The 12,768-nt window shown below is 39.8% G+C and overlaps 1 protein-coding gene across 4 annotated transcripts in view; it reads left to right on the forward strand.

Annotated features, from left to right (window-relative positions):
* The window catches only part of SPATS2 (spermatogenesis associated serine rich 2), a 178,113-nt gene that overhangs the window by 158,768 nt on the left and 6,577 nt on the right, over window positions 1-12,768 (forward strand). For all 4 annotated transcript variants that reach the window (XM_036891302.2, XM_057486550.1, XM_057486549.1 and 1 more), the window contains 2 exons: window positions 339-397; window positions 11,840-11,949. In XM_036891302.2, coding sequence (XP_036747197.1) covers window positions 339-397; window positions 11,840-11,949 — 169 coding nt within the window. The remainder of the gene's footprint in view (window positions 1-338; window positions 398-11,839; window positions 11,950-12,768) is intronic.

Raw genomic sequence — 12,768 nt, forward strand, 5'->3', positions numbered from 1 at the left:
GAAATACATAATTTCCACAAGGACTTCAGCTTTAGCACAACTTAAGAAATGTTCTGTAGCTTGCTACTGCCACCTACTGGTTCTCAACTCAGATTTCCAGCTATGGTTGTGACATTGTACATAGAAATAAAAGGGAATTAGGTCTATTTTTTTTTAATCCTTAAAATATTTTTTGCTTAGGGTAAGAAAGAATTTTCATGTGGTCCATATACAGTGTTTACTTTGTAGTATGCTTTTAGTGAACAGCTAGCTGGTAAGTCTTTTTCCACTATTAACAATGTGCTATTTCTGTTTGAGTTTCTGATGCAGCCTTTTTTCCCTTTGTCATCCCTTCCCAGTTTAATGGATCGAGAAGTGGCATTGCTTGCTGAAATGGACAAAGTGAAAGCCGAAGCAAGTAAGACTGATTCTTAACACCCCTAACAAAAAGCTCAGTATAAATGCCACCATAAGAGTTTATATATTTAGTTAAACAATCTTGAGTAGTTGTATTGCACTGTCATATGAATCCTTTTGTGGGAAACAACTATACCACAGCCTGTTTTTTTAATATTTCCATTTAATATTTTGAATATAAAGTTAAGTGTCATAAAAAACTGCATCACGGTATCTGCTATCTCAGCACTGATTCAGGGTATAAACTATGCAGGAGATGTCTGAATTTTGTGTTTTGCCTCCAGCGATTGAACAATTCCATTGGATTTTTTTTTTTTGAGGGCATCTCTCATATTTATTGATCAAATGGTTGTTAACAACAATAAAATTCTGTATAGGGGAGTCAATGCTCAATGCACAATCATTAATCCACCCCAAGCCTAATTTTCGTCAGTCTCCAATCTTCTGAAGCATAACGAACAAGTTCTTACTTGGAGAACAAATTCTTACATAGCGAATAAGTTACATGGTGAACAGTACAACTTTCAGTTTTGCTCATGCATTATGAACTATAAACAGTCAGTTCAAATATGAATACTCATTTGATTTTTATACTTGATTTATATGTGGATACCACATTTCTCTCTTTATTATTATTATTTTTAATAAAATGCTGAAGTGGTAGGTAGATACAAGATAAAGGCAGAAAACATAATTTAGTGTTGTAAGAGAGCAAATGTAGATGATCAGGTGTGTGCCTGTAGACTATGTGTTAATCCAAGCTAGACAAGGGCAATAAAACATCCACGTATGCAGAAAATTTCTCTCAGAACAGGGGGGGTGAGGTTCTAAGCCTCACTTCTGTTGATCCTCAATTTCTCACCTGATGGCCCCCCTGCGACTGTGCCTGTCTTAGGTTGTTCCTCCCTTGAGGAATCTTACCCGTCTCTGGCTAACCAGTCATCTTCCGGGGCCATACAGGGAAATGTAAAGTTGGTAAGTGAGAGAGAAGCCTTATTGTTTGAAAAGGTTAGCTTTTTACTTCTTTGCATATTAATGCCCTGTGGCTTCTATGCCCAGCATTTGTCTTGAGGTATCTTTACCACTTGGAAGAATTATGATACTCGGTAAATTTGATATGAGGCACAAATTCTATTTAAGGGTTGTAATTAGGAAGGAAGAAGAAAAGCTATAGAAGTAGCAGGCGGAAGAAAACATGGGAAGATTGATTATTTCTTTGACATATCTTCTTGTAGAGTAACTTCAGCATATATAGGTTTTAAACTTCTAATTAAATTGTGCACACACATTAACATAATAGGAGTACAGTTACATAACCAAAGCATACCTATAATTACCATCCATCTCCAGTGAAACCAAGAAAACCAGTTAGGCACCTTAGGCATTTGTGAAAACTTATCTATGATATGGTGGATATTGTCCAACTGAACTTGAACAGTCTGAGAGAAATCAGACAAATTAAAGCAACCCATTCCTGGGGAATGTTCACATCCCATATGTTCTTTTAACAGTAAATAGTCTGTAGTTGTAAGATTTTGGAGCGCTACAATTTGCACTTCTCCTAATTCTTGGTTGAGTTCCAACAGTATAGATCCAGTCAAATTTGTTGTTTTACTGTATGCACAGGCCAGCTTAGATATCTCCTTCCTCATTCCCATGGCAAGTCCAGGAACTGGTGGGATGAGTGCATCTACAGCTGTAGCAGTGCGTGGATCTTTGTTGGGGTTTTTTGATGATCATCTTCTGGCATGAGTCTTCCAGAGAGTGCAGATGTTGGAAGTTCTTTTTCATATCGTATCTTAGTTGATTTTCGGGGTAGCCAAATTAGGCTTTAATACTCTGTATAAACACAAACAGACCCTTTGCCTACACTTTTATATGCCCTTTATACCCTTGTGTAGAACTCATTGGAGGTTACCACACAGGAACTGCCCTTTTTTTTTTTGTTTTGTTTTGTTTTTGGTATCACTAATCTACACTTACCTGACGAATATTATGTTTACTAGGCTCTCCCCTATACCAGGTCCCCCCTATAAACCCCTTTACAGTCACTGTCCATCAGCATAGCAAAATGTTGTAGAATCACTACTTGCCTTCTCTGTGTTGTACAGCCCTCTCCTTTCTCCCACCCCCCCATGTATGCTAATCTTAATACCCCCCTTCTTCTTCCACCCCCCTTATCCCTCCCTACCCACCCATCCTCCCCAGTCCCTTTCCCTTTGGTACCTGTTAGTCCATTCTTGAGTTCTGTGATTCTGCTGCTGTTTTGTTCCTTCAGTTTTTCCTTTGTACTTATATTCCACAGATGAGTGAAATCATTTGGTATTTCTCTTTCTCCACTTGGCTTGTTTCACTGAGCATAATACCCTCCAGCTCCATCCATGTTGCTGCAAATGGTTGGATTTGCCCTTTTCTTATGGCTGAGTAGTATTCCATTGTGTATATGTACCACATCTTCTTTATCCATTCATCTATCGATGGACATTTAGGTTGCTTCCAATTCTTGGCTATTGTAAATAGTGCTGCGATAAACATAGGGGTGCATTGGTCTTTATCAAACTTGATTGCTGCATTCTTAGGGTAAATTCCTAGGAGTGCAATTCCTGGGTCAAATGGTAAGTCTGTTTTGAGCATTTTGATATACCTCCATACTGCTTTCCACAATGGTTGAACTAATTTACATTCCCACCAGCAGTGTAGGAGGGTTCCCCTTTCTCCACAGCCTCACCAACATTTGTTGTTGTTTGTCTTTTGGATGGCAGCCATCCTCACTGGTGTGAGTGATACCTTATTGTAGTTTTAATTTGCATTTCTCTGATAATTAGCGATGTGGAGCATCTTTTCATGTGTCTGTTGGCCATCTGTATTTCTTTTTTGGAGAACTGTTCAGTTCCTCTGCCCATTTTTTAATTGGGTTATTTGTTTTTTGTTTGTTGAGGCGAATGAGCTCTTTATATATTCTGGACATCAAGCCTTTATCGGACCTGTCATTTTCAAATATATTCTCCCATACTGTAGGGTTCCTTTTTGTTCTATTGATGGTGTCTTTTGCTGTACAGAAGCTTTTCAGCTTAATATAGTCCCACTTGTTCATTTTTGCTATTGTTTTCCTTGCCGGGGAGATATGTTCAAGAAGAGGTCACTCATGTTTATGTCTAAGAGGTTTTTGCCTATGTTTTCTTCCAAGAGTTTAATGGTTTCATGACTTACATTCAGGTCTTTGATCCATTTTGAATTTACTTTTGTATATGGGTTAGACAATGGTCCAGTTTCATTCTCCTACATGTAGCTGTCCAGTGTTGCCAGCTCCATCTGTTGAAGAGACTGTCATTTTGCCATTGTATGTCCATGGCTCCTTTATCAAATATTAATTGACCATATATGTCTGGATTAATGTCTGGATTCTCTAGTCTGTTCCATTGGTCTGTGGCTCTGTTCTTGTGCCAGTACCAAATTGTCTTGATTACTATGGCTTTATAGTAGAGCTTGAAGTTGGGGAATGAGATACCCCCTACTTCATTCTTCTTTCTCAGGATTGCTTTGGCTGTTCGGGTCTTTGGTGTTTCCATATGAATTTTTGAATTATTTGTTCCAGTTCATTGAAGAATGTTGCTGGTAGTTTCATAGGGATTGCATCAAATCTGTATATTGCTTTGGGCAGGATGGCCATTTTGACGATATTAATTCTTCCTAGCCACGAGCATGGGATGAGTTTCCATCTGTTAGTGTCCCCTTTAATTTCTCTTAAGAGTGACTTGTAGTTTTCAGAGTATAAGTCTTTCACTTCTTTGGTTAGGTTTATTCCTAGGTATTTCATTTTTTTTGATGCAATTGTGAATGGGGTTGTTGTCCTGACTTCTCTTTCTGTTGGTTCATTGTTAGTGTATAGGAAAGCCACAGATTTTTGTGTGTTGATTTTGTATCGTGCAACTTTGCTGTATTCCGATATCAGTTCTAGTAGTTTTGGGGTGGAGTCTTTAGGGTTTTTTATGTACAGTATCATGTCATCTGCAAATAGTGACAGTTTAACTTCTTCTTTACCACTATGGATTCCTTGTATTTTTTTGTTTTGTCTGATTGCCGTGGCTAGGACCTCCAGTACTATGTTAAATAACAGTGGGGAGAGTGGGCATCCCTGTCTTGTACCCGATCTTACAGGAAAAGCTTTCAGCTTCTCCCTGTTCAATATAATGTTGGCTGTGGGTTTATCATAGATGGCCTTTATTATGTTGAGGTACTTGCCCTCTATTCCCATTTTGCTGAGAGTTTTTATCATGAATGGATGTAACTTTGTCAAATGCTTTTTCAGCATCTATGGAGATGATCATGTGGTTTTTGTCTTTCTTTTTGTTGATGTGGTGGATGATGTTGATGGACTTTTGAATGTTGTACCATCCTTGCATCCCTGGGATGAATCCCACTTGGTCATGGTGTATGATCCTTTTGATGTATTTTTGAATTCGGTTTGCTAATATTTTGTTGAGTATTTTTGCATCTACGTTCATCAGGGATATTGGTCTGTAGTTTTCTTTTTTGGTGGGGTCTTTGCCTGGTTTTGGTATTAGGGTGATGTTAGCTTCATAGAATGAGTTTGGGAGTATCCCCTCCTCCTCTATTTTTTGGAAAACTTTAAGGAGAATGGGTATTATGTCTTCCATGTATGTCTGATAAAATTCCGAGGCAAATCCATCTGGCCCGGGGGTTTTGTTCTTTGGTAGTTTTTTGATTACCGCTTCAATTTCATTGCTGGTAATTGGTCTGTTTAGATTTTCTGTTTCTTTCTGGGTCAGTCTTGGAAGGTTGTATTTTTCTAGGAAGTTGTCCATTTCTTCTAGGTTTCCCAGCTTTTTAGCATACAGGTTTTCATAGTAGTCTCTAATAATTCTTTGTATTTCTGTGGGGTCCGTCGTGATTTTTCCTTTCTCGTTTCTGATACTGTTGATTTGTGTTGACTCTCTTTTCCTCTTAATAAGTCTGGCTAGAGGCTTATCTATTTTGTTTATTTTCTCGAAGAACCAGCTCTTGGTATCATTGATTTTTGCTATTGTTTTATTCTTCTCAATTTTATTTATTTCTTCTCTGATCTTTATTATGTCCCTCCTTCTGCTGACCTTAGGCCTCATTTGTTCTTCTTTTTCCAATTTCGATAATTGTGACATTAGACCATTCATTTGGAATTGCTCTTCCTTTTTTAAATATGCTTGGATTGCTATATACCTTCCCCTTAAGACTGCTTTTGCTGTGTCCCACAGAAGTTGGGGCTTAGTGTTGTTGTTGTCGTTTGTTTCCATGTATTGCTGGATCTCCATTTTTATTTGGTCATTGATCCATTGATTATTTAGGAACGTGTTGTTAAGCCTCCATGTGTTTGTGAGCCTTTTTGCTTTCTTTGTACAGTTTATTTCTAGTTTTATGCCTTTGTGGTCTGAAAAGTTGGTTGGTAGGATTTCAGTCTTTTGGAATTTACAAAGGCTCTTTTTGTGACCTAGTATGTGGTCTATTCTGGAGAATGTTCCATGTGCAGTTGAGAAGAATGTGTATCCTGTTGCTTTTGGATGTAGAGTTCTGTAGATGTCTATTAGGTCCATCTGCTCTACTGTGTTGCTTCCGTGTCCCTACTTACTTTCTGCCCGGTGGATCTATCCTTTGGGGTGAGTGGTGTGTTGAAGTCTCCTAGAATGAATGCATTGCAGTCTATTTCCCCCTTTAGTTCTGTTAGTATTTGTTTCACATATGCTGGTGCTCCTGTGTTGGGTGCATATATATTTAGAATGGTTATATCCTCTTGTTGGACTGAGCCCTTTATCATTATGTAGTATCCTTCTTTATCTCTTGTTACTTTCTTTGTTTTGAAGTCTATTTGTCTGATATTAGTACTGCAACCCCTGCTTTCTTCTCGCTGTTGTTTGCCTGAAATATGTTTTTCCATCCCTTGACTTTCAGTCTGTACATGTCTTTGGGTTTGAGGTGAGTTTCTTGTAAGCAGCATATAGATGGGTCTTGCTTTTTAATCCATTCTGTTACTCTGTGTCTTTTGATTGGTGCATTCAGTCCATTAACATTTAGGGTGACTATTGAAAATATGTACTTACTGCCATTGCAGGCTTTAAACTCGTGGTTACCAAAGGTTGAAGGTTAGCCTCTTTAGTATCTTACTGCCTAACTTAGCTCGCTTATTGAGCTGTTATATACACTGTCTGGAGATTCTTTTCTTCTCTCCCTTCTTGTTCCTCCTCCTCGATTCTTCATATGTTGGGTGTTTTGTGCTGTGCTCTTTCTAGGAGTGCTCCCATCTAGAGCAGTCCCTGTAAGATGTTCTGTAGAGGTGGTTTGTGGAAAGCAAATTCCCTCAGCTTTTGTTTGTCTGGGAATTGTTTAATCCCACCGTCATATTTGAATGATAGTCGTGCTGGATACAGTATCCTTGGTTCAAGGCCCTTCTGTTTCATTGTATTAAATATATCATGCCATTCTCTTCTGGCCTGTAGGGTTTCTGTTGAGAAATCTGACGTTAGCCTGATGGGTTTCCCTTTATAGGTGACCTTTTTCTCTCTAGCTGCCTTTAACACTCTTTCCTTGTCCTTGATCTTTGCCATTTTAATTATTATGTGTCTTGGTGTTGCCCTTCTTGGATCCTTTCTGTTGGGGGTTCTGTGTATTTCCGTGGTCTGTTTGATTACTTCCTCCCCCAGTGTGGGGAAGTTTTCAGCAATTATTTCTTCTAAGATACTTTCCATCTCTTTGCCTCTCTCTTCTTCTTCTGGGACCCCTATAATACGGATATTGCTCCTTTTAGATTGGTCACACAGTTCTCTTAATATTGTTTCATTCCTGGAGATCCTTTTGTCTCTCTCTATGTCAGCTTCCATGCGTTCCTGTTCTCTGATTTCAATTCCATCAATGGCCTCTTGCATTCTATCCATTCTGCTTATAAACCCTTCCAGAGTTTGTTTCATTTCTGCGATCTCCTTTCTGGCATCTGTGATCTCTTTCCGGACTTCATCCCATTTTTCTTGCGTATTTCTCTGCATCTCTGTCAGCATGTTTATGATTCTTATTTTGAATTCTTTGTCAGGAAGACTGGTTAGGTCTGTCTCCTTCTCTGGTGTTGTCTCTGTGATCTTTGTCTGCCTGTAGTTTTGCCTTTTCATGGTGATAGGAATAGTTTGCAGAGTTGGGAGGAGTGACCGCTGGAAGAATTTCCCTTCTTGTTGGTTTGTGGCCCTCCTCTCCTGGGAGAACAGCGACCTCTAGTGGCTTGTGCTGGGCAGCTGCGCGCAGACAGGGCTTCTGCTTCCTGCCCGGCTGCTATGGAGTTAATCTCCGCTGTTGCTGTGGGCGTGGCCTGGCTCGGGCAGCTGCTCCAAAGTGGTGGAGTCACATTGGAGGGGGAGCGGCCGGGAGGCTATTTATCTCCGTAAGGGGCCTCCGTGCTCCCTGCAGCCCAGGGGATTAGGGTGCCCAGAGATCCCCAGATTCCCTACCTCTGGATTAAGTGTCCCGCCCTGCCCCTTAAGACTTCCAAAAAGCACCCACCAAAACAAAACAACGACCACAAAATAAAAACAAAAAAAAATTTTTTTAATTAAAAAAATTAATATATAAATAAAAAATGGCCACTCATTTTTCTTTATTCTCTGGTGCCACCCTCAGGCATCTGCTCACTGGTCTTGCTGCCCTGTTTCCCTAGTATTGGGGTCCCTATCCCTTTAAGACTTCCAAAAAGCGCTCGCCAAAAAAAAAAAATGGCCGCTCGCTTTTCTTATGTCCTCTGGTGCCAGGCCTCCGGTACCCTCTCACCGTTCTTGCTGCCCTATTTCCCTAGTATCCAGGGCCCCGCGCATGCACTGTATCTGCGCTCTGGCCCGGATGGCTGGGGCTGGGTGTTCAACAGTCCTGGGCTCCGTCTCCCTCCCGCTCTGCCTACTCTTCTCCCGCCGGGAGCTGGGGGGAGGGGCGCTCGGGTCCCGCCGGGCCGGGGCTTGTATCTTACTCCCTTTACAAGGCACTGGGTTCTCGCAGGTGTGGATGTGGTCTGGATGTTGTCCTGTGTCCTCTGATCTTCATTCTAGGAAGAGTTGTCTTTGTTATATTTTCATAGATATATGTGGTTTTGGGAGGAGATTTCCGCTGCTCTACTCACGCCGCCATCTTGGCTCCACGGCTCTCCATTGGATATTTTTTTCCTTGGGATAAACCTTTGGCATAATCAGAGCAGACTTCACCAGGTTGCCGACAATTTAGTGTGTGTCTTCCTGTCATTACCTATCTCAGAACTTTGTTTTCTCGGTTTATGGAACAGTCTTCTCACAGTGTCTATTATTATTAAGAGGGGAAAAGATAATGAAACGAGGGTTTGGGATACCATGACTAGGGTTCCTTAAAAGCTTCCTAAAATAGAGGCTAACTTGGGTATTTTGTGGGGTTTTGTAAAGAATAGCAAAATATCTGTTTTTTTCTAATTTCTTTTAAGAGTTAGGTTAAAGATTTACAGCTCTGTGAGAAAGAGAGTATGTTAACTGCAACTCATACAGTGGCATTGATTTGAGGCTTTTCGCTGGTAGGTTTTGCTGTCACGCATTGAATGCTAGATTTGTAATTAGGAAGGTTGTTTCTTTTAACCTGCTCTTGAACTGGTAAGAATGGAAATCGGTTGAGATAATGACTCACAATTAAATCATTTGTGTCTATGGTCATGAGCCAGAGCAGCTTTGCAGCACTAAGCTGAGTTGAGTTTTGATCCATTTTAACCGGAAATGTTAAATGCACAGCAGAGATACTCTCTACTGTTTTTCAGAGATGAAATTTCATTTAAATTGAGTGGTATGTTCTGAATTTCTAAATGTGACGATAATCAGTCCATTCATGTGCCTGTGTATTCTCTTTTTGAAGGTGAACTTCAGATAAAATAAAACTAGTAAGAAGACATAGTCCGTACTTTTGAGAAGAAAGTGCACTTTAAAATACATCTTTTATAGAAAATTTCAAATGTATTTCAAATAGGCTAATGTAATTAACACCTATCGCCCAGCTTCAGCCAATTATGAATTCATGGCCAATCTTATTTTATCAAATTTAGAGCTGTAGAGTTTTACTTATCTTCATCAATTTTATATCTGTATCTCCTTTTTCCATGCTGAAAATCCTGGTTCTCAATGACACTAATGTAATTATTCACTTACTAATACTCTCAAGAAGGTAGTACTTTTTCTTTTTAACACATTATGGTTTTATCAATTTATATGCTCATAGTACTACACAGTTCAGTTTTTTTCACACATTTGTATAGTTTTTTCTACTCCTTAGATATTATTTACAAGTTAGGTTTTCCTTTTTTTCATCTCATAAGTGAAACAAATTCCTTGGAAAGAATGTGATTTGTCCAAAGTTATGTAATTAGATCCACTGAGTTATCTTATATGTGTAGAAATATTTACTCAACACATTTTCTCTATCTTGAGATCTATAATTTTGTTTTAGAATACTAGAGCTGAGAGAAAATGAGTTTTATACAAATGTCAAATAGGTTTTGTCTTGGAAGTAAGACCAATAGATCATCTGTAGTTGTTGGGCCTTGGTGTTGAGAAACGTATATACACATGTTCCTAACTTAATAGGGAAGTGTCCCCTCACTTATTAAGGTGACTTGGGTATGGGCAGCCCGTGGGTGGCATATATGTGGCAGTCAGACTAAGTCAACTTGGTAAAGAAGTTCAGCTCTCTGTAGTACCTGATGTAACTCTTGGAAAACTATTTTTTTCTAATTTAAATTTGGCTAATTTTTCAGTAGGTTATTGGATTCTATGTATAACAATTGTGATTGAGTTTGACTACATGTAACACAGTGGCCTAAACTGAGTTTGTTTTTCTGTTTTGAAATGAAAGGTCCAGAGGTAAGCAATCCAAGGCTGGAAGGGCATCTCTAAAATGACATGAGGGATCCAGTTTTTGTCCTTGTACCCAGCCATCCTTAAAGCATGCTTGTGGTCCAAAGATACCTCCTAAGGCTCTAGTCAAGAAGAAAAATGTTCCATGCTAGCTAAGCCTCCTTTAAAGAGCTTTCCTGCAAACCTTGCCCTGTGATTTCCGCTTAGATCTCAGTGGCCAGAGTATATCACATGACTGTCTTATCTGTAGCAAAGCTAGGAAATGTAGATTGTTGCCTAAGCATGTTGGTACCCAACAACATTGGACTTCCTTTAGGAAGAAGAGAATGGATATGCAGTTCCTAACAGTCTTTGCTACAGCCCATACCCTCAGCCACCCAACATCCCTCATTTTTCCAAAATGAAAACGCACTCACCTTCTCCTCAGTGGCAACACCTCAAAAATCTTATCTAGTTAGTATGTTCATCTGAAAGTCCAAGACTTCTGGGTAATTTCAAACCTTCCAACAGGTCTGGCTATGGTGTGTTGTAGTCTGGGGTCCCTTAAACTAAAAGAAAATTTAAATGCCCCCCCCCTTCAATGTTACATAGAGAAATAAGAAGATAATTCTAGAAAAAATCTCCACACTTAGGAAAGCAATGATGAACAAATCTTACTGGACAGGAATAGCACAGTACCTGCCCTGGGGGTAGGAAAGTTTCCTTGGTTCTTGGGCAGCTCCTTGTTCTGCTTCCTTGAAGGATTTCTTTTGTCCATGTCCTCTGTAGCCCCTGGGTTTCTACTCATAGAGATTTTCTTTTGTACAGTCTGTTGTCCTCCATGGCCATATCTGAGTTACACATCTGGGGATATGCTAAAGTAGATACATCTTAAAAGGCTGTAAACAACCTAAACATCCATCATTAGGAGACTTGGGAAATGACTGTGGTATATCCACATAGCAGAATACTAGGTGGCTGCTAAACAGTGAGGGAGAGCCAATTATTAAAAGGGAATGAACTTCAAGCTATATTAAGCAAAAATAGCTAAGGTAAAGGAAGAACCATTTATATGATACATACTCCTCTTTGTGAGGAGGGAAAAAAGGGAGAGACAGAGAGAGATGTTGTATATATGCATAGAATATATTTGGAAGTATACCTACAAAATTGTTAACACTGGTTTCCTCTGGAGGGGAGACCACAAAGTCAGAAGCAGCAGGGACACATCCACTTTTCATTTTATATCCATTTATTCTAGGTGAATTTTTTACCATGGGTACATATTTCTGTTTTAATTTATGTATGTATTGATAGAAAAATTTCTTTGGCTAGGAAGAGGAAAAAGAAAGAGAAATGACAAATGATTTATGAGTTTATGATTCATAAAAAGTGTTTACCATTTAACTGCCTTCAGAGTTCTTCAAGAAGGTGGAAACTGGACCTTTGGTATATTCATTTTCTGGATGGGTGGCAGTCAAGCCTTTGGCTTTCCAAATACTGCAAGGCCTACATGTCCAATTCTTCTTTATCCTATTTAGCAGAACATAAGAGTCACACTCCCTTTTCCTCTACAGTGGAAATTTTGCTCAGCCGGCAAAAGAAAGCTGAACTTCTAAAGAAGATGACTGATGTGGCTGTTCGAATGTCAGAGGAGCAATTGGTTGAACTCAGAGCTGATATCAAGGTATAACTTCCTTCTCCTTTCTGTCTTTCTTCTTACCCCGGGGACCAAAGTAGCAAATCTCCCTAATTCATGGCCACATCTAATATTATTGAACTCATGATCTTCTCTTCCCAAACCTGGCTCTCTTCTAGGTTCCTTTTCTCTGTAAGTGGTACTGTTGTCTGTCCAATTGTCCAAGCCGGAAACCTTAGGAAGTTTTTCCTTTTCCCACATTAAATATGTCAGCAGACCCTGTCCATTTGACACCCTATTAAAGCTTAGATTGGACCTTTTATCTTCGTCTCCACTACAGCTGTCATGATCAAGCTACTGTTATCTCTTGCTTGGACTTCCAGAACAGCCTCTTAACTGATTCCACCCATCCACTTTGCCACTGCTCCAACCTCCCCATCCCTCCAAATCTGTTCCTCACACTACAGAACCTGCTTTAAACTTTACATTTTAGAATAAAGACTGTAATTCTTGAGATGGCCTGTAGGGCTGTGCGGTCTGGCTCTGCCACCGTCCTTGTTTCACACCGTGTCCCCTTTGTTTCCCATACTCCAGCTATCTTAGCATTTCCTTTCCACAGACAGATGCTGTACCCCCTGCTGGAGGGCAACTGCACATGCTCTTCCCTTTGTTCAAAAACCTCCCCCTACCCAGTCTCAGCATACAAATCACTCATGACCTCCTTTGTTTCCGACTTTCCCATCATATCCCCCTTTTGTGCCTTTGTAGCACAGTAACAATTCGATGTGCATTTGATTCATCTGTCCTCCCCACTAGATTGTGAGCTTTACAATGGCAGGAACTGCTGTGTCTCTAGTGCCTCACACA

The sequence above is a fragment of the Manis pentadactyla genome, chromosome 10 (assembly GCF_030020395.1).
Source record: "Manis pentadactyla isolate mManPen7 chromosome 10, mManPen7.hap1, whole genome shotgun sequence".
Classification (NCBI taxonomy): Eukaryota; Metazoa; Chordata; class Mammalia; order Pholidota; family Manidae; genus Manis; species Manis pentadactyla.